Below are 22,762 nucleotides of genomic sequence, written 5' to 3'. Positions count from 1 at the left end.
GAATCGGCGTCACACACGCCGATTCAGCGATGTCAGCGGGACCTCAACGATCAAAAAATGGCCCAGGCCATTCCGACACGACCAGCGATCTCACAGCAGGGGCCTGATCGCTGGTACGTGTCACACATAGCGAGATCGCTACTGAGATCGCTGTTGCGTCACAAAACTTGTGACTCAGCAGCGATCTCGCTAGCGATCTCGCTATGTGTGACGGGGCCTTGACTGTGTGTGCGAAGGCCAGTAAAGGGGTATAGCCCTGTGTGGGGGGACCAAGAGGCTTCACTAGGGTCACTATTACTGTGTGGGGGCACTAAGAGGCTTCACTAGGGTCACTATTCCTGTGTGGGGGCACTAAGAGGCTTCACTAGGGTCATTATTCCTGTGTGGGGGCACCATACAGCTTCACTAGAGGCACTATTCCTGTGTAGGGGCACCAGGCGGCTTCACTAGGGGCACTATTTCTATGTGGGGGCACCATGCAGCTTTACTACAGGCACTATTCCTGTGTGAGGGCACCATGCAGCTTCACTAGTGGCACTCTTCCTGTGTGGGGGCACCAGGCGGCTTCACTAGAGGCACTCTTCCTGTGTGGGGGCACCAGGCGACTTCACTAGGGGCACTCTTCCTGTGTGGGGGCACCAGGCGGCTTCACTAGGGGCACTCTTCCTGTGTGGGGGCACCAGACGACTTCACTAGAGGCACTATTCCTGTGTGGGGGCACCAGCCGACTTCACTAGGGGCACTATTCCTGTGTGGGGGCACATGCAGCTTCACTAGAGGCACTATTCCTGTGTGGGGGCACCAGGTAGCTTCACTAGAGGCACTCTTCCTGTGTAGGGGCCCCAGGCGGCTTCACTTGAGGCGCTCTTCCTGTGTGGAGGCACCAGGCGGCTTTACTAGAGGCACTATTCCTGTGTGGGTGCACCAGGCGGCTACACTAGAGGCACTATTCCTGTGTGGGGGCACCATGCAGCTTCACTAGGGGCACTGTTCCTGTGTGAGGGCACCAGGCGACTTCACTAGGGGCACTATTCCTGTGTGGGGGCACCATGCAGCTTCACTAGAGGCACTTGTGTGGGGGCACCAAAAAGCTTCACTGGGACACTCTTCCTGTGTGGGGGCACCAGGTGGCTTCACTAGAGGCACTCTTCCTGTGTAGGGGCCCCAGGCGGCTTCACTAGAGGCACTCTTCCTGTGTAGGTGCACCTGGCGACTTCACTAGAGGCAATGGTCCTGTATGGGGGGCACTATTCCTGTGGGGGGGCACCAGGCGACTTCACAAGGGGCACTATTCCTGTGTGGGGACACCAGGCGGCTTCACTAGGGGCACTAGTCCTGCGTGGGGGCACCATGCAGCTTCACTAGGGGCACTGTTCCTGTATGGGGGCACCAGGTGGCTTCACTAGTGGCACTATTCCTGTGTGGGGGCACCAGGAAGCTTCACTGGGACACTCTTCCTGTGTGGGGGCAGCAATAGACTTCACTAGGGGCACGTTTCCTGTGTGGGGGCACCAGGCGGCTTCACTAGAGGCAGTATTCCTGTGTGGGGGCACCAGGCGGCTTCACTAGAGGCACTATTCCTGTGAGGGGGCACCATGCAGCTTCACTAGGGGCACTATTCCTGTGAGGGGGCACCATGCAGCTTCACTAGGGGCACTATTCCTGTGTGGGGGCACATGAGGACTAATATATATATATATATATATATATATATATATATATATATATATATATATATATATATATATATATATAATAACTGTGGCCTCGGACCTGTATTTCCTTAGTCCTCCATAGTTGGTAGGTTTCTTCTTCACAAAACCCACTGCACTAGCTCTGGATGCCTGTGTACGCAGACCAGCCCTCATCGTACACCCTCCCGCCCATAGGACAGCAGGCACACTGGCCGCCGCCATGGAGACCGCTCCCGCCTCCTCACTCCCTGACCTACACGTAGACATTGTGCGGTTGTTTCCGGGGCAGCAGTCACCGGTTTCCGCTTTGTAGGCTCCTTCGTCCCGAGCCTCCTCCTCCGCATCTGCCACGCTTACAGGAGCTGCTTGTCCCCTACATCCGGGACACGGCCGGGGTGAGTGAGAGCCGGGGGTCGGCGCCGGGGGGGACCGTGCAGGGCCGGGAGCTCTGGGGACAGCAATGCAGGCGCCGGCCATGTGCACGGATTACTGTGGGACTCGTACAGCAGGCGCAGGGTAACCGGTCTGTGTGCGGCCCAAGGCAAGCTACTGCTCCCTGTTATCAGCTGTTAGCAGGCGCCCGTCATTCTCCTTCCTCCATGGTGTATGCGAGCCTGTATAATGGGTCGTCAGCCTGTGGTGTGTGCAGCGCTGCCCACCGTCCGCTGATTGTGGGGGCTCCGGCAGATGGACCCCTGGTAACCACATCTATGTGGCCTTCTTCCCATGAAGGGGCATTGGTGCCGCCCTGAGGATGTGTAGGGCGCGGTGGCCATGATGTGCCGGTGTCTGTATGTAGGGCGCGGGCTGTATTGTTGCCCTGAGACCCCCAGAAGATGTTGGCTCCTTTGTGGAATGATGCCCCTCTTACACCTGGACGGACCGCCGCTGCACATGTAGAGCAGTCCCTGAGTGTGAATATGGCCGCACACTGCTGGTATAGGGCCTATGGTAGTATCGGTCAGGGGTGTACGTTGGGACGGGCAGGATGCCACCGTACAGAAGCAAGCTAAAAGATTCCACCCAATACGTGATTTCCCGGTTGGCGCGTGTTCCCAATATTGGTGCAGTGTAAATGCCCCTCGGTGAACTGTCGCCTTACTGGATGGCAGCGTAGTGCGGATCGGCCATCTCTCCAGGAGCCTGCACACAAGGGGCTTATTGATGGTCAGTGGCATTGTTAGTTCCCGGCCCCCCACATCTGCACGTGTCGCTCCTGTGGGTTGGAGGCGATTGAAATGAGTAGCGTAAGGCGCTGCCAGACACATCGGGTGATGGAACAACGTTCCCAACAAGCCCCAATACACAAGTCATCTGCCGGTTTGGACGACGTCTCTGCGGTGTATGGGACCTTTAGCCCTATGATTGTGCTGTGCAGGGCCAAGAAAGGGGTTTGATTCTGTAAGGCCTTATCATGGGCGTCTTACCCAAATAAAACCTTTGTGCTGAAAGGATCCAGTCTGATACTTGGCCCTAATTCTACAATTCCCGCAAAGCACATCTGGCAGTAGCCAAGGAGGGGCGTCCTTGCTTGGGACAAGTCTGCAGTCCGTGTATGATGTGATTTGCTGTCGCACATGTTCGGCTTCTTAATAGAATCTGTGTTATGGCGCTGTCACTGTGCACTCAGTGGCTCATGTCCGGGCTTACATCCAACATTTGTAGCCGCTTTCTCCGCTCTCCCCATTGAAAACACATGAACACGTTGCGGTGCCGAGCACTCGTGTGACTGGTGAGTTGGGGAGATGACTGACAGCCTGCAGCTCATTCTGCCGTCCGCTGTGGTATGTGCATGGCCGACTTCAGCCTGTAATTCGATGGCCACACTGGTTGTCATGACTGAATTGGAAGGCATATTTGGCACCTGGTGTAATACAGGGGTGCAGCCACAGTGACATCGGGGGACACTGGGCTGGGAGCCCACAGAAATGTTCTTCTGATGCACGGTGTATGAATAGCGCCTACCATGTTACCTGGATTTATCAGATAGGATTGTGAAGAGTGATATCCAATGTTTAATATCTCTTATGCTCTCGTTTCTTGGCTCCTTGTAGGTGGTGATTGTCTCTGTGGATTGTGGCCAGTAATAACGTGAAGATGCTGCAGTGTCTGGTAAATGACTCCAGGGTCGGCTCCTTGCTATCTCTATTCCTGCTTATTCTGGGTTGTGCCACTGCCTCCGAAATTACCTTTGAACTTCCCGATAACGCCAAGCAGTGCTTCTATGAAGACATCATTCAGGGCACCAAGTGTACGCTCGAATTCCAGGTAAATCTCACTCCGTTATTCTCTAGTCCGTGTGTTCCTCCCATACAGTTGGGTTATTGAGTGTGCCTGACTTCTTCGGCGTTGGGAGGTGAGGGGCACTGCTGGCGCTGCGTCCGTCGGCTGCTTCCCAGGTCTTGTACACAGGTGTCTCGCTGGTATCCTGTACTTGTCCCAATACTTGTAGCATTTGTTGGCGCCCTGCGACAGTAGCGCCATTTGCCTTTCAGTAGGGCAGTGACAGGTGCCGGATAACCCCTTATGACTATGGGGTGCAGTGCAGAGGCGGTTTGGCGGTGTTTCGCACTGCACGGAGACTAGAGTAGTGTGGTGTTTGGGCTCATGAGCAAGATCAACTGTTTATATGGCCATGTAGGTGAAAAAATGTACAGTGTCTTGCAAAAGTATTCACCTTCTTGGCTTTTCACCTATTTTGTTACATTACATCCTGTGTTTAAATATTTTTATAATCTGATTTGCGTATGATGCATTAGCACTAAAGAGTCTAAGTTGGTGAAGTGAGAAAAATATAGACATAAATTAAATTTATGGGATCAAATAAGAAAAAATTGGCATGTGCATATATATTCACAAAAAGAGAAAGAAATGTCCAGCTTCACCGAGTCCGTAAAAAGGCGATTTCTTTATTAAACTTTAAACATGGAGGATACAGACTTCAGCACAACCATATGGGTAAGAATCTCAACGCGTTTCTGGAGACTAGGCTCCCTTAATCATGACCAGTCCAGTGAAGCTGGACATTGCTTTCTCTTTTTTTGGATCTTGCACGCCTGGACACAGCGGGTCCGTGCTCCCGAGGTTTGGTTGCTGAATCATGGGTGAGCTGGTTTATGTTCCTGCATATATATTCACCCCTTTTCCTACAAAGCACCCCCCCCCCCCCCCCCCCCAAAATTTTGGTGCAAGCAATTATCTTCATAAATCGCATGATTAGTGAAAGGAAGTCCGCCTGTGTGCAATCTAATGGCACATGGTCTGTCAGTATATACACCCCTTTTCTGAAAGGCCACAGAGGTTGCAACACCATTAAGCAAGAGGCACCATTAACCAAACACCATGAAGACCAAGGAGATCTGCAAACAAGCCAAGGACAAAGGTGTTTGGGGTTATTACAAAAAAAATATATATATCGCAATCTGATAACCCTTCCCCGGAGCACCATCAAATCCATTATCATCAAAGGGAAAAAATATCACAACAAACCTGCCAAGAAAAGGGCCGCCCGACCAAAAGTCAAGGTCCGGGCAAGGAGGTTATTAATCAGATAGGTAGCACAGAGACCAAAGGTATCCCTGAAGGAGCTGCCGAGTTCCCAAGCAGAGACTGGAGCATTTGTCCACACAACCACAATAAGCCGTACCCTCCATAGTGGTGGCCTTTATGGAAGAGTGAGCAGGAAAAAGCCTTTACTTACACACAAAATAATTGTCAGGCTCGTTTTGAGTTTGCCAAAAGACATGTGGGAGACTCCCCAAATGTATGAAGGTGTGGTCAAATGAGCCCAAAATTGAACTTTTTGGCCACCAGGGTAAACGTTATGTCTGGTGCCAAACCAACATGGTTCATCACCCCAAGCAGTGAAACGTGGTGGCAGCATCCTGCTGTGGGGATGTTTTTCAGCAGCAGTGACAAGGAAAATGGTCCGAGTCTAGGGGGAGATGGATGGTGTGAAATATAGGGATATTCTTGGACGTAACCTGTTTGTCGGTCAGTGATTTGAGACTGGAACGAAGGTTCACATTTGAACGAGACAATGACGTAAAGCATACTGCTAAATCAACATTCAAGTACTTTAAGGGGAAACTGGTCAGACTTAAAATTGCTTGTCACGAGAGGGAACCATCTAACTTGAAGGACCTGGAGCAGTTTTGCCTTGATGAATGGGCAAAAATCCCAGTGGCAAGATGTGGAAAGCTCATAAAGACTTATCTAAAGTGATATGTAGCCGTAACTGCCACAAAAGGAGGCTCTACAAAGTACTGACTTTAGGGGGTGAATAGATATGCACACTGAAGTTTTCAGTTATTTTGCCCTTTTTGTTGTTTACTTCGCAATAAAAATAAACAAAATGTTCACAGATGCAGGCATATTCTTTACATGAACTGATTCAGACCCTCAACAAAAAAATTGAAATTCCTAGTTGTGGTGGCAAAACACCAAATATGCTGGGAGTGTGTGTGTGTGTATATACATTTGAAGCCACCAAATGTATTGGTACCTCTATTTGTTGCCTGAATAAAAAATCCATAACTTAAGCAGTATGCAAATGAGGCGTTGTGTGCTTTGCTACACCCAGGGCACATAACAAAATAGTTTTTTGAGTTTTTAACATCCTTGGTGCCTCTTTCTATAAGAGATGGGTCAATGTGTGTCAATCAGGCGCCAGCCAGGAAATCTAGCTCATGCATAGATCAACACTTTCCTCGCCTCTACACTCAGGTGCCCTGGCTTTAGTGTTCTACTGGGCATGCGACACCCAGCTTTGCTGTACACCTGGAAGAAAAGCATTGAGGACACTTGGTATGTTCTGGCATACAGCGAGGCTGAGTGGCGCATGCGCAGTAGAACACAAAAGCCAGTGCCCTCCGCAAGACATCTTAGTGCACAGAGGCGAGGAAAGTGCTGATCTACATCGGATTTCTTGGTCTGCAGCTGACGGTAGACAAATTGACCCATCACTTGTAGCTTAAGCCTCATTTGCATATCGCAAAAAGCACGGATTTATCCACCTTCAGGTAATGGATAGTGCATATATAGTAGTACCAACGCGTTTCTTTTAGTGATCATCTTGCCCATATAAATAGTTCAGGAGGTCTTGATCTTGCTGACATTCCCTTTAAAGTGACCCTTCATGGCACCATATCCCCATTAGGTTCATATCATTTTCATACTTTACGCCAAATATTTGGTTGAGGGTTCCATTTTTAAGAGTGCTCAAGGAGCGCATTAACGCGATGGTCACAGCCAGTGTCTGACAGCAGTCTACATCTATTTCTCAGTAATTATATCTAGGCTTGTTTAGTTTGAAAAAAAAAAAAGCTGCCATTAGCCTTCCTTTTACTGCCATTGTTTCTCTGAATTTTGGGCCCGATGGTGTACTGGAGTCGGGCGCTCCTGATTCCTGACGCATAAGCCGTTTCATGAATCGGGAGCGTCGTACACCGCTGTGTGCGCCTCACCACAAATATTAATCCAGTCCCCGCTGGAGTAAGATTTGTGTTGTAGCCAACTCTGCCACTCATCATGAATGATGACGAGGGTCTGTCGCTCTTGCCCATCTTGTCGGAGCTGAGAGAAACTGCCAAATTCCACAAAATTTTGGTACAACTTTGCAAGAATACTGGTGTGAAAACTTCCATTCATTCAGCCCTTTGTGTTTATTTTATTTATTAAAATTTAGGCACGCCGCCTGTCAGACTGGAAAGTTCAGTTCTGCGTAGAAGGCGAGGTGTTGTATGTCAGGTCCTCCTGTTGATGCTGTGCCGACTATATTTTACCTTGGTTTTGAGGTTCAGCTTTAAATGCATAATCCTAACATTTACTTTTAGCTAATGAGAAGTTACAATTGGTACAAATGATAGATTTTTTTTATTCTTTTTTTTGTGTGTGACCCTATAGGGTATGTGCACACGTTGCGGATTTTGTTGCGGATTCGCGGTGTTTTTGGACTTGCACCAAATCCGCACTGTAGTGCACAACCAATTTTAATGTATGTGAATCCAGAATTGGCGTTCACATGCTGCCGAAAAATCCGAGCAGATTTGCAGCATTTTATTTTCCGCAGCATGTCAATTCTTTTTGCGGATCTGCAGCATTTCTGCACCCATTGACTTCCATTGAGTCAGTCAAATACACAGCAAAACCGAAGGTGTAAAAAGATTTGCGGATGTGTGTGCGAAAAAAGCTGCAGAAAGGCAGGAGGAAGAGTGTTTGGACGGAGAATGTGTGTGTGTGACATCCACCCCCCCAACTATTCCTCTACTTGCCACCACTACAGGGCAATTTGGAAGAGAGAGGCTAAGTACCGGAATTGGCGCATCTTAGAGATGCGCCAGTTCTTGGGGCGGCTGAGAGCTGGTGTTTGTAGCCGGGGGGGGCAATATCCATGGCCCCTTCCTAGGCTATTAATATCAGCCAACAGCTATCTGCATAGCCTTTTCTGGTTATTATAGGGGGACCCCATGTAATTTTTTTGGGGGGCTCCCCTATTTTAATAGCCAGTAAAGGCTAAATATACAGCTGTGAGCTTCTATTAATAGCTTGGGAGGCTATATGGGTATTACCCCCTTCCCAGGCTATAAACATCGGCCGCCAGCCGCTGGCTTTCCTTCTCTGGTTTGGAAAATTGCGCGGGAGCCCACGCCACTTTTTTTGTTTTTGTTTGTTTTTTGTTAAACGGATAATGCGTTTAAGGCCGGGGTCACGCTGTAGAGAATCTCACACCTCAATACCCAACACTGCTGCCGGCACTTGGGACCAGAGTGTGGGGCTGCATGTATTTCTATGCAGCTGAACGCTCCGGTCTGAGTGCTGGCGGCAGTGTCGGGTATTGAGGTGTGAGTTTCTCGCAAGTGTGACCCCGGCCTAACGCAGATTGTCTTTATTTAACTCTTTATGTACCATTTTATGTTTATTACTAAACATGGGGCTTGGTGTATTATCTGTCCCATATCTATCTATAGATATATCTATCTGTGTGTGGAAACCTTATTCTTCAGTGGAGTATGTAAGACGTTGGACAAGGAAATGACATCACAATTCTTCTTATTTTTTTTTTGTTAAATATATCTTTATTTAGCTTACAAAAACGCATGCAAATCCGCATGAAAATCCACATGAAAAACGTGCGGATTGTCAACTCCGTTTTCTGCCAAGAGAGGAAGAATCCACTCAGAAAATTCCATAGGCAAATCCACAATGTGTGCACATACCCTTAAGGTACCGTCACACTAAACGATATCGCTAGCGATCCGTGACGTTGCAGCGTTCTGGCTAGCGATATCGTTCAGTTTGACACACAGCAGCGATCAGAATCCTGCTGTGATGTCGTTGGTCGCTGCAGAAAGTCCAGAACTTTATTTCGTCGCTGGACTTCCTGCTGACATCGCTGAATCGGCGTGTGTGACGCCGATTCAGCGATGTCTTCACTGGTAACCAGGGTAAACATCGGGTTACTAAGCGCAGGGCCGCACTTAGTAACCCGATGTTTACCCTGGTTACCAGCATAAAAGTAAAAAAAAACAAACACTACATACTTACCTTCCGTTGTCTGTCCCTCGGCGCTCTGCTTCTCTGCCCTGTGTAAGCACAGCGGCCAGATAGCACAGCGGTGACGTCACCGCTCTGCTTTCCGGCCGCTGTGCTTACACAGGGCAGAGAAGCAGAGCGCCGAGGGACAGACAGCGGAAGGTAAGTATGTAGTGGTTTTTTTTTGTTTTTTTTTACTTTTACGCTGGTAACCAGGGTAAACATCGGGTTACTAAGCGCAGCCCTGCGCTTAGTAACCCGATGTTTACCCTGGTTACCGGCATAGTTGGTCGCTGGAGAGCTGTCTGTGTGACAGCTCGCCAGCGACCAAACAGCGACACTGCAGCGATCCGGATCGTTGTTGGTATCGCTGCAGCGTCGCTTAGTGTGACGGTACCTTTAGGCTTTGGTCATGTGTGGTGTAGTTGATGAGCTGGCATTTGTTGCTCCTGGCAGTGATTTGATTGTCTTCAATGTAAAGCTGATCTGTTGGACTTGTCTCCGTATGCTAACGCAAATCCACTTAGCTATGCAGTCATTGTACAGGGTGATTCACTAGCTACTTTACCATGGAAAACTGCTGTAACTTCTAAGGGTACCGTCACACTATACGATTTACCTACGATCACGACCAGCGATATGACCTGGCCGTGATCGTAGGTAAATCGTAGTGTGGTCGCTGGGGAGCTGTCACACAGACAGCTCTCCAGCGACCAACGATGCCGAGGTCCCTGGGTAACCAGGGTAAACATCGGGTAACTAAGCGCAGGACCGCGCTTAGTTACCCGATGTTTACCCTGGTTACAAGCGTTAAACTAAAAAAAAAAAACAGCACATACTTACATTCTGATGTCCGTCGGGTCCCTTGCAGTCTGGTTCCCGCACTCAGTGACTGCCGGCCGTAAAGTGAAAGTGAAAGCACAGCCGCTGTGCTCTGCTTTCACTTTACGGCCGGCAGCACAGTGCGGGAAGCAGACGGCAAGGGACCTGACGGACACCAGAATGTAAGTATGTGCTGTTTGTTTTTTTTTAGTTTAACGCTTGTAACCAGGGTAAACATCGGGTAACTAAGCGCGGTCCTGCGCTTAGTTACACGATGTTTACCCTGGTTACAAGCGAACGCATCGCTGGATCGCATCGCTAGATCGGTGTCACACACACCGATCTAGTGATGACAGCGGGAGATCCAGCGATGAAAGAAAGTTCTAAACGATCTGCTACGACGTACGATTCTCAGCAGGATCCCTGATCGCTGCTGCGTGTCAGACACAGCGATATCGTAACGATATCGCTGGAACGTCACGAATCGTACCGTCGTAGCGATCGAAATGTTATAGTGTGACAGTACCCTAAAAGAACTAGAAAAGACAAAACACACGGCACTCAAGGATCCTGTGTGGTGCTCAAGTCAGGTTTCCAGCCCGTCAATCCAATAGTAATAAATCACTTGACACTCAAATGGTTTCTTTCAGATGAAAAAGTGAACATCCCATTTATTTGTGCATCCAGTTCAAAGATTATTTAAACGTTTTCGGTCGAATTACAAGACCTTCATCAGAAATATCTTTAACAAAACTGGAAGCATAGGACAATGGGGTATATGAGACGTCTCACGGATCCTGAAGGGAGAAGGAGGGCGTGTATCCGCCGCTGCATATGGTCCGTCGCGCTGTGTGGAGTAGTCCCGGGGGCGCTTTCCATCCCGGGTTGCCTAGGCTCATATACCCCATTGTCCTATGCTTCCAGTTTTGTTAAAGATATTTCTGATGAAGGTCTTGTGATTCGACCGAAAACGTTTAAATAATCTTTGAACTGGATGCACAAATAAATGGGATGTTCACTTTTTCATCTGAAAGAAACCATTTGCGTGCCAAGTGATTTATTACTATTCTAAAAGAACTGGTCAGCCGTACACACCTTGGTTCTTGACAAGTGAGCGTGCAGTGAACCTCAGTGACGATAAACCTCCTCGCACCAAGTGGTCTCACCGACTTGTCTCCACTACGAGATCTGCTGTGTAAACAGTGTATTCTGCCATTGGTGAATAAGCTGCAACGTACAAGAACACTTCTGGATAGGCATGATGGAGGACGTCTAAAAATGTCTAAGGAAACCATTAAAGATGTGAAACGGTGACTTCTGGCATCTCCACGTAAATTGTTGTACAGGCTTTCTCAGGAGACTGGCTTGTTGTATTCAACTGTCAATGAGCTTCCTAGAAAGGTTGTGTTACCCCATGCAGAGTCATTGTGTTAAATCAGTACAGCCAGATTTTTCCTTCTATGGCCATTTGAATGGTCGGTTGTACAGAAACAAGGGGCAAACATTACACTCACTCTGAGCAAGCATATATAGAGAAATTCAGGCTATGACCCCAGACTTCCTGCGGAATATATTCAACATATGGAACTGCACGTGCAGGCGTGCTTGGATGCGAACGGTGGACATTTTCAACACCTGCTTTAAAACATCCGTTTATCATAAACCATATTTCAGTAGCGAGTGAATCACCATGTATTATTTGCCAATGCTAACACATCAGAATAAGGCTCCATTCACACATCTGTGTGACACATCCTAGTGCAGTCTGTTTTTTTTTTTTCTTAGCCAGCACACTGACCTATAGCTTTCTATTGATGCTTACACACATCCGTTTTAAAAAACGGGTCCGTGTCTCTGATCCAGAAGACCCAGAACATGTCCGATTCTCCTCCTTTGTGTAGATCAGACATTAAAATGGATGAAACTAGGAAGGTGGACTTTGGGCTTCCGTGTTTCATCTGTTTTTAACCAATACATTAAGTTACTGGATGAAAAAAAAATTCCAACAGTCAAATAAAATTTGTAGGGGTCCAAAAACCAGACCACCTTCCCCATCTCACCCCAGTAATCAGCTGTTATCGACCGGATACAAATAATGTGCTGGAAAGCGCTCTGCAGCTCCTTACATTGTTTAGCAGCCTCTTTCCCAGTTCTTCTTATTGCGAAGCTTATTTTATCTGATCCCTGATCTCCTATTGATGAGCTATCTGGTCAGTAAAGCACCTCTCCAGCTCTTTATTTTATTTTTATTGCAGTGCTCGTCCTTGTTATCTAAGGTCCCTAACTGGCCTATAATGTCTTGTACTTGCCCATCGCCATCTTCACCTTCTCCTGTAGTTTGTGACCTGCCGGAGCGCTGCATTGTTTGCTGGAGGGAGTCGGAGGTCACTTTTTCAATGCAAGTCTATGAGATCCTTGTTTCTCTCACAGACTTGCATTGAGCACTTGTGACGTAGCTTCTGACTTCTGGCTAGTCTGAAGTTAACGGCCATAAGATGGTGTCGTGCTACCAAAACAGCGCCAATAGCTGGTGAAGGCGGCAGCTGGTAAGTACAAGACTACGGGCAGGGACCTTAGAAGCACCACTCTAGCCCTGAAAACCAACTGGAGGGGGTGGTCTAATGGTTACGTGTCAGACAACCCTTAGAAACTTTAAGTAAAGCGGAAACTTGCACAACCCCTTTGCTACAGTTTTTTACCCCTGCCCAGTATTTGGTGGGTGCACTTCTGTTGTCAGTTGTTTGGGTGATATTAATAAATGATTTCTCGCCATCTGCTGCCTAGCCACAATCTTATCACACCTTTCAGTGACCATCCCAATGTGTCAACACTGCAGCGTCCAAGAAATATTCGCTCCTACGTGTTTTGGTAAACAGCGGGTCCCTGATTTCATTAAGACTAGTGTTTCGTGTGCCAGTCTTAGTGACGGGTGTGCAGGAATAAGATGCTCCAATTCACTAAGAGGCATGCACCTTGCCAGAAATGTTACTCCAATCAAGGACTGGAGCAAAGTTTCTTGCCTAATAAACGCCGCCACTTTCCATGAATTTGACAGGCGAGCATAGTCACTGCTTGAAATTGGTGAGTAAATGCTAATAATAATAATAATAATTTTTTATTTATACAGTGCCAACATATTCCGCAGCACTTTACAATTAAGTGCTATAAATTAAATGCTAAAAGTTGCTTAAAATTTTGTACAACTCTGCATTGTGTTAAAAAAATAAAATAAAAATTGCAAATTGTTTTATGACTGTTATTGATGTATCAGTCTCCCATTTTGTTCTTCTAAAACATGGTGTGACAAGTCCTAAAACTCCTGCCATGTGGCATTTTACAGTAACTCGTTGTTTATGGGCTAAATACGAGGCGGTGGTGCTTGTTTTTGAACATAAAAACGTAATGGTATATCTGTAGTTAACGACCATTTCCTTCATTTAGCCGTAGACACCTTTTAATGCATATTTGGCCACACACTCTGGAAATTTAGGCTATGTTCACACTTTGCGGATTTTGCTGCGGATCCACAGCGGATTTGACCGCTGCGGATCCGCAGCAGTTTCCCATGAGTTTACAGTACAATGTAAACCTATGGGAAACAAAAAAAACGCTGTGCACATGCTGCAGAAAAATCCGCGCGGAAACGCTGCGGATTACATTCCGCAGCATGTCACTTCTTTTCTGCGGATTTTCACCTGCTCCAATAGGAAACTGCAGATGAAAATCCGCAGAAGAAACCGCAGTAAAAACCGCGATGGGTTTTCACTGCGGATTTTGGAATTCTGCTGCGGAAAAATTCGCAGTGGAATCCGCAAAGTGTGAACATAGCCTTATGGTATTTCAGCTCATGTGTCCTGTATTCAATGTGTAGGAGTTTATAACATAGGAACTTCTGTGATCAGTCTTTCAGACGGGAATGTAAAGGTGGCAGGATTGGCATTCGTTGGACATCCCCCATAGTTATTTTAAAGGGGTATTCCCATCTCCAAGATCCTATCCCAATATGTAGTTGGTGTAATAAAAATAATTCTGATTTGCTATGTCACTTACCCCATGTGCAGGGCACTGCAGTATTTTAAGTATCCATTATTACAGCCACTGATATAGTGAGTTAGCTTTTAGTGGTCGTATCCATGGATACCTAAAATACTGCAATGCCCTGCACAATGGGTAAGGGACATAGCGAATCAGAACGACCTACATTTCTAATTGGAGATATTTGCTAATATTATTATTATTATTATTACACCTACTACATATTGGCATAGGATCTTGGAGATGGGAATACCACTTTTAACCTGCCAAGCTGTTCTTGAATGCCTGGCAGTTTGGATAGAAGACAATCCCTTGCTTTTAAGTTACATTTGTGGTATAGGGGCATACATTAGTGCTTGTTGGACCTGGTGTAATGTGCTCTAGCTGACATGTTTTATGCAAAAAAAAAAAAATAGTTTTAGAATTTTAACCCCTTTCTGACCTCTGACGGGATAGTATGTCCGAGGTCAGATCCCCCGCTTTGATGCGGGCTCCGGCGGTGAGCCCACATCAAAGCCGCGACATGTCAGCTGTTTTGAACAGCTGACATGTGCCCGCAATAGCAGCGGGTGAAATCGCGATTCACCCACCGCTATTAACTAGTTAAATGCCGCTGTCAAACGCTGAGGCCATGTTCACACTATGCGTTCTGTCCTGCGGGTTCTCCCGCAGCGGATTTGATAAATGTGCAGGGCAAACCCGCTGCAGTTATCCTTGCAGATTTATCGCGGTTTGTGCTGCGGGTCCCGCTGCGGGATTTACCCCTACTATTGATGCTGCATATGCAGCAATATGCAGCATCAATAGTAATGTTAAAAATAATAAAATCATGGTATACTCACCCTCTGACGTCCCGATCTCCTCGGCGCTGCAGGCGGCGGTCCGGTTCCAAAGATGCTGTGCGACCAGGACCTTCGGTGATGTCACGGTCATGTGACCGCGACGTCACCGCAGGTCCTGGTCGCACAGCAAACCTGAGACCGGACGGCCGCGTGCAGCGCTGAGACTTCAGAGGTGAGTATAACATTATTTTTTATTTTAATTGTTTTTTTTTTTTAACACAAATATGGTTCCCGGGGCCTGGAGGAGAGTCTCCTCTCCTCCACCCCGGGTATAACCCGCACATTATCCGCATTACTTCCGGCATGGTGGGCACAGCCCCATGCGGGAAGTAAGCGGATCAAAGCATTTCTATGGGTGCAGAATCGCTGCGATTCTGCACAAAGAAGTGACATGGTCCTTCTTTTTTTCCGCAGCAATTCAGCGCAGTTTTTTTCGGGTTTTTCCGCATCATGTGCACTGCGGTTTTTGTTTTCCATAGGGTAACATTGTACTGTACCCTGCATGGAAAACTGCTGCGGACCCGCAGCGGCAAAATCGCCGCGGTTCCGCAGTAAAAACCGCATAGTGTGAACATGGCCTGACAGCTACATTTAACCGGCACTTCCGGCCACGGGGCCGGAAATGAGCGCATCGCCGACCCCAAGCCCCCCCCCCCCCCCCTTGTCACATGATCGGGGGTCAGCGATGCATCTGCATAGTAACCATAGAGGTGGTTACTGATGCCGATTTGCTGGCAGCGCCACCCTGTGGTCGGCGCTCATAGCAATGCAGGAATTCAGCTACATAGGAGCGATCTGATGATCGCTCCCATGTAGCTGAGCCGATCGAGTTGTGCCAGCTTCTAGCCTCCCAGGCTATTGAAGCATGGCAAAAGTGTAAAAAAAAAAAAAGTGAAAAAAAAAAAATATAAAAGTTTAAATCACCCCCCCCCCCCTTTCGCCCCATTCAAAATAAAACAATGAAAAAACAAACCTACACATATTTAGTATCGCTGCGTTCAGAATTGCCCGATCTATCAATAAAAAAAAAAAAAAGGATTAACCTGATCGCTAAATGGCTTGGCAAGAAAAAAATTCGAAACGCCATTATGTTTTTTTGGTCGCCGCGACATTGCATTAAAATGCAATAGCGGGCGATCAAAAGAACGTATCTGCACAAAAGTAGTATCATTAAAAATGTCAGCTCGGCACACAAAAAATAAGCCCTCACCCGACCCCAGATCATGAAAAATGGAGACGCTACGGGTATCGGAAAATGGCGCTTTTTTTATTTTATTTTTTTTAGCAAAGTTTGTAATTAAACCACTTAGATAAGAGAGCCTAGACATGTTTGGTGTCTATGAACTCGTAATGACCTGGAGAATCATAATGGCAGGTCAGTTTTAGCATTTAATGAACCTAGCAAAAAAGCCAAACAAAAACCAAGTGTGGGATTGCACTTTTTTTGCAATTTCACCGTCCTTGGAATTTTTTTCTCGTTTCTTGTACACGACATGGTAAAACCAATGATGTCGTTCAAAAGTGCAACTTGTCCTGCAAAAAAACAAGCCCTCACATGGCCATATTGACAGAAAAATAAAAAAGTTATGGCTCTGGGAAGGAGGGGAGTGAAAAACGAGAATGGAAAAGGGCAAGGTCGTGAAGGGGTTAAGCGTTGTCTGCCCCAACACTCCCATTACTTTATGCCATATGAGCCCTTCAGCCAATCAGCAGCAGCTTTGGGCTGCTGCAGTCTCACGACTAGAGAAGACGCTGATTGGCTGCAGGGCTCACATGGCATAAGTGTCACGCAAGCCCCTGGAGACCTAGTGCTAGTACAGGAGGTAAGTATATGTTACTTTTACAAAGTGGACTACTTCTTTAAAGGGGTTATCCAGGTAATGGACAACCCCTTTAAGTCTAAAGGGAATCTGTCACCCCCAAAATCGAGGGTGTGGTAATCCCACCGGCATCAGGGGCTTATCTACAGCTTTCTGTAATGCTGTAGATAAGCCCCCGATGTATCCTAAAAGATGAGAGAAAAAGGTTAGATTATACTCATAGGATCGGGCCGCCCGCCCAGGTGAGCGTCGCGGTCCAGGGCCTCCTATCTTCTTACGATGACGTCCTCTTGTGGTCTTCATGCTGCGGCTCTGGCGCAGGCGTACTTTGTCTGCCCTGTTGAGGGCAGAGCAAAGTACTGCAGTACGCAGGTGCCGGGCCTCTCTGACCTTTCCCGGCGCCTGCGCACTGCAGTACTTTGCGCCGGAGCCGCAGCCTGAAGACAAGAAGAGGACGTCATCTGATGAAGATGGGAGGCCCCGGAATGCGACACCCATCGTTCCTGGTACCGCCCCTGGGTGAGTATAATCTAACCTCTTTTTCTCATCTTTCAGGATACATCGGGGGCTTATCTACAGCATTACAGAATGCTGTAGATAAGCCCCTGATGCCGGTGGGCTTACCTCACCCTCGATTTTGGGGGTGACCGATTCCCTTTAATCATTCAATTTAGAAAACCTGATACTTCTATATTTCACATTGCCTGTTTTTCAACCATATTGGAAAAATGGCTGCCCCAAGTAGAAACTGGTATTCCTCACTTCCAATGTGTGCTCTAACATTGTCCTTTTCTACAGGTCATCACCGGCGGCCATTATGACGTGGATTGCCGTCTTGAAGACGCAGATGGGAATGTGCTGTATAAGGAGATGAAGAAACAGTACGACAGCTTCACTTTCACAGCCTCTCGCAATGGAACATACAAGTTCTGCTTCAGCAATGAGTTCTCCACCTTCACACACAAGACTGTCTACTTTGACTTCCAAGTTGGTGAAGACCCTCCTCTCTTCCCCAGTGAGAACCGGGCCACAGCCCTGACCCAGGTCAGACGCTCTCCTCTTTTTTTCTTTTGCTTTTATATTAATCAGTGAAGCCTATAAAGCATTTCATAACCAAACGCGTATAGTGAAATAATATCTGATCTTGCTGCCATTTGCATTGTTACATGGTGTGCAGCTGCATCCCACGCATTTAGTGTACGTGAAGAAGTGGGATGCAGTAATGCCAATGAGCTGGTACATCATCTTCTACCTGTGCAACAGACCGGGCCATCAGCCCAAACAGATACTAAATGGATGGATGAAGTCTGTGTGCGTCTCTGCTAGATGCCCAGGAGACATTGATATTTGGCCAGGACTCGACCGTGACCAATCACTTCTGAGATCACAGTACAACACATAAACTTCTGATAGCCCTTGGGGGACAGGCCCATAACACCTTTGTCAGGGCAGCTTTTGGTTTTTACTTTTGTTTTTTCCTCCTCTTATTACAAGGACCATAATATTTTATTTTTCCATCTACACAGCCCAGCCGTATGAGGGGTTGTCAGGATGAAGTGTAGTTTTGAGTTTAAATCGTTCATTCTACCATATAATGTACTGAAAAGCAGGTAAAATTCATGGGATGAATGCATAGAAAAATAATCTGTAGTTTCTCTATTATAGCATAGGTTCTCTTGGAAGTTATAACTATATTTGCATTTTCTAATAAATATTTTTTTTTCTTGCTTCTATGTTGTACAGATGGAATCCGCTTGTGTTTCAATCCACGAAGCTCTGAAGTCGGTCATCGATTACCAGACACACTTCCGTTTACGAGAGGCGCAGGGCCGCAGCAGGGCAGAGGATCTGAACACCCGTGTAGCCTATTGGTCCGTAGGCGAGGCCATTATACTCCTAGTTGTCAGCATTGGACAGGTGTTTCTCCTCAAAAGCTTCTTTTCCGATAAAAGAACAACCACAACACGCGTTGGATCATAACCCAGAATTATTCGGATAGCTTTCTTTAATTACACACTGTTGTCCCAACTGCAAATGATTTTTGTTTCTTTTTCCTGATATTGATAAGGAAAAGACTGTATATATTGCTAAAGCTAGGTTTTACCTTTTAAACTCCACTATAGCCATCCCCTGAAAGAAAAAAAAAATATATAAAAGGAATTTAAAAAAAATGGTGTTAAGACATAACTTTATTTTAAACTGTCTGAAGGTTTTTTTTTCTTCCAAAGGGGATTTCGATTTTGATCTTTAACGTTAACTAGTGATGAGCGCAAGTGCTCGGTACTCGAGTTTGCCTAGGGTGCTCGGGTATGCACTGAGTATCGCGGGTGCTCGAGTGACATGTTCAAGTCCCCGTGGCCACATATATCGCTGCTGTTAGACAGCCACAAATCATGCAGCCATTGCTTGGCAAATATGGGCAGTCCCCGCATGTTTTGTGGCAGTCTAATAGCCGTGGACTCGAACATGTCACTCGATGACCCACGCTACTCTGTGCATACCCGAGCATCCTAGGCAAAGTCTAGTAACGAGTGCTTGTGCTCATCACTAATGTTAATATATTTCCCTCCGAAGGATGTTTTGTCCACTTGATGTTCTTTCAAAGCAAAAGTCTTTTTATGCTTAGTTCCGCGAGGGCATCTTCAGTGGTGTCCAGAGTGCGACCTAAGAAAGAGCCTCCAATCATCGGCTTGTTGATATGAAGCGTACATTCATAGTTGCACACGAAGGTTTAGTTTAGCTTTTTCGGCCTAGTTATGGGGGCATAAATTTGCATTCTTCTACAGTTGATGTATAGTCAAATGCTTTTGGGGTTTTTGCCTTTTTTTTTGAAACTGTATAAAACGTGTGTTCGATATAAATTTAAGTTGTTCATTTTCATACATTTATTTGAAACTTGCCATAACCTAAGCCGGTTTCACACGAGTATGGACCACGATGTTAGTACCAGGACTGCTAGCTCCACACTCAACAGCCTCATACATGCCTGTGAGCATGGTGCGTTTTGATCAAGGGTCCTGTACTTGGACCGTCAATATCATGTGTGTTGAACTGGCCTACGGCTGAACGTATGTACAACGGACAGCGCCGTCCCCAATGTTGGTCAATTTGCCAGCGATTTTACAGATTAGTTTTTTTTTTAATGGCAGGCAGCTCCTGCACCCATGCACAAGGCAGACGAGCACATGGGGCTTCAAGTGGTCCCAGTCACGTACACAATTGACAAATGACTGGTCCGAGAATACATATACATAACCCGGCCCAAAGCTTATAGATCTGGATATGACGTAATTATTTTCTATATGGAAAATGTGCTTCTTTTGTTGTAAATATTGTTCATATTTGCCCCTCTTCCAAATTCTCACTTAAAGGGAACCTGTCACCTGAATTTGGCGGGACCAGTTTTGGGTCATATGGGCGGAGTTTTCAGGTGTTTGATTCACCCTTTCCTTACCCGCTGGCTGCATGCTGGCCGCAATATTGGATTGAAGTTCATTCTCTGTCCTCCATAGTACACGCCTGCACAAAGCAAGATTACCTTGCGCAGGCGTGTACTACGGAGGACAGAGAATTAACTTCAATCCAATATTGCGGCCAGCATGCAGCCAGCGGGTAAGGAAAGGGTGAATCAAACACCTGAAAACTCCGCCCATATGACCCAAAACTGGTCCCGCCAAATTCAGGTGACAGGTTCCCTTTAATGATGTTAACATTGGAGTCAATATATTTATGGGACATGTTCATTGTAGTATCAGACATAACCACTATGGTTAACGGACAGGGTGTTTTTTGTTTTTAGTTTTTTGTTTTTTTTTACTTTCGGGTTAAAAATATTAGTTATGCCTCTATGCCAGGTCACTTTGACCTCAGAAATTCAGCTGTTGCCTAAATTTTCTCTCTGGATCACAGTTGGGCCTCGTTCAGATCTTTTTCCGCTGTATGGTGCCTCCATACATGAAAATGTTCATTTCTAGAAGTAACCCTAGGGAAGAATCTCTCTCCAATACGCCATCTGATGGGACATGGAAGCAGAGGCACGTGTAGGTATAGTCAGGTCCCACAGTAGTCTGGGTGCTGGATTACGAGTCCATAAATCTCCAAAATTGTATAAAGGACTAATAAGGTCAATGAACTTGAGCTCTTACATATGAAATAAGTTTTGAGTTGATATTTTGGCAACTTTTTTCAATATTCACCCAAATAAAGACTGGAAGTTATGTCTTTTTTTCCTATTTAAGAAAAAATTAATATTTTTATGAACTGATAAATTTAAAGCATATTACAAAATGTCGGCCTAAGTTTGCATTGGATTATAATTTCGCAGGAAGGGGGAAGCATTCCAAACAGTACAATTGGGGGGGGGGTTTGTGTTGATGAAATATGTAGACATAATTTTATCTTATTTAATTAGTCATGAAGGGGAAAGAATATCATTACTTTGCTGTGGGACGCTGCAGCCCGAGGCTTGGAATGAGAGGGGACAAGCTCTGTATTGGCTGGTATAACCAGACATCTGAGGGAATGAATAAAATAAGTGATAAAAATAATACAATCTTGCCTTGTGGTATTTTAATGGCGTCTGATGACTAATATATGGCGTGTTTCTTCAGGTATCTGCTCTGCTCATTTATCAGGTTGAAGGCATACATTAAACTAAAGTTTCTTAATACTTCTAAGGCTGTGTGCATTTAGAGGAATTTTGAGGCAGTCAAACCTGACAAGTTTTCTCGTGGAAATAGCTTCAGGTATGTGCGCACGACGTCTGAATCCTCCCGTGAAAAGCTGCAAAAGCTCCGCAAAAAAATGAACATGATGCACAGCAATGTAAAAACAACATTGCTGTGTACATGTTCGGTTATTTGCCACTTATTTTGTTAAAGGCAGTATCGTGTTCATTCCTCACCAGTTATAGCTTCAGCTCTGGAAAGAAAACATGCCAGACAAAAACGATGCACTTCAGGAATGCTTTGCTGGATTTTATCGAAGCAGTGGCAGTCTTGACAAACATCCTAAAGACTTCATGTGTACTTACTTTTTGGAAGTTTTCAGAATTTTTTTTTTTTTCATGAAGCAGTTTTGAAGAGGTTTTTAAGTGTTTTTTTGCAGAGTTTTTTTCCAACGCATTTCTTGTGGTTGTCCGATTGGACAGTGCCTAGTTAGGGGTATTTTCCCATCAAGAGTGTTTTTCTTATTAAGGGTTTTTAAAACCTGTAGCAGAAGAAAAAACGTTCAAAAGACTGAACATATGACCAGAATTCAATAGGAAGAGTCTTGCAGGTGTTTTACCATCTACTAGTGATGAGCGGGTGTACTCGTTGCTCGGGTTTGTCTGTGCATTCTCTGGGGGTCTCCAAGTATTTGTTAGTGCTCGGAGATTTAATTTTTGTCGATGCAGCTGCATGATTTATGGCTGCTAGCCAGCCTGAGTTCATGTGGGGGTTGTCTGGTTGCTAGGGAATCCCCACATGTATTGAAGCTGTCTAGCAGCCGTAAATCATGCAGCTGCATCGACAAAAACTAAATCCGAGCATTAGCAAATACTCAGAGACCACCCGAGCGTGCTACATCCTACATAAGCAGTGTTTCTTACACATTTTGCACCATATGCAGAGGCAGGATCTCATGATTCTCATTTAAGAGACCACCCAGTATATGTATGTATAATCTACACAGCCTGAGATGACATAATATCCTTCATTCTGGGCTGCATTCTCAACCTGGACACAATCATCTTGCATCTTCTTGCTGATGCCTAAAGAGGACTTGTGACTTGCTCCAAGAATTGCATTAAAGACCTTGTGAACACCCTTGTGCTCACCTGATTCTGCTTGTTTCCTTTTTGCACAACGTTGCTCATTTTCCCTTCACCCATGACAGCACACCTGAGAGAGGGATCTGCACCACCAGGACCATAAACTACTGTAATAAAAGGGCGGTACTTCTCACCCGCTTCAGTTGGGTTCCTGTCCTTGATGGGATTCCCTGCTGAAATTGGACGGTAACCTGTAATGGGTGA

The 22,762-nt window shown here is 46.2% G+C and overlaps 1 protein-coding gene across 1 annotated transcript; it reads left to right on the top strand.

The window, feature by feature from the left end:
• The first annotated feature begins 1,887 nt into the window (after positions 1–1,887).
• TMED7 (transmembrane p24 trafficking protein 7) lies at positions 1,888–21,298 on the top strand. Its single transcript, XM_069753142.1, has 4 exons — positions 1,888–2,089; positions 3,749–3,962; positions 17,545–17,790; positions 18,490–21,298. The coding sequence occupies exons 2-4, from the start codon at positions 3,792–3,794 to the stop codon at positions 18,724–18,726; spliced, it is 654 nt and encodes a 217-aa protein (XP_069609243.1). The 5' UTR covers positions 1,888–2,089; positions 3,749–3,791; the 3' UTR covers positions 18,727–21,298.
• Positions 21,299–22,762: the final 1,464 nt, after the last annotated feature.

Source organism: Ranitomeya imitator, chromosome 1 (assembly GCF_032444005.1).
Source record: "Ranitomeya imitator isolate aRanImi1 chromosome 1, aRanImi1.pri, whole genome shotgun sequence".
NCBI classification, from domain to species: domain Eukaryota; kingdom Metazoa; phylum Chordata; class Amphibia; order Anura; family Dendrobatidae; genus Ranitomeya; species Ranitomeya imitator.
The sequence above is the reverse complement of the archived record's forward strand: the minus strand, read 5'-3'. Positions and strand labels throughout refer to the sequence as shown.

Coding starts and splice junctions, on each gene's coding strand:
- TMED7 (XM_069753142.1), top strand. CDS start 3,792: ATGCTGCAGTGTCTGGTAAATGACTCCAGGGTCGGCTCCTTGCTATCT. Junction 3,963..17,544: donor AGTGTACGCTCGAATTCCAG/GTAAATCTCACT, acceptor CCTTTTCTACAG/GTCATCACCGGCGGCCATTA. Junction 17,791..18,489: donor GGGCCACAGCCCTGACCCAG/GTCAGACGCTCT, acceptor TATGTTGTACAG/ATGGAATCCGCTTGTGTTTC.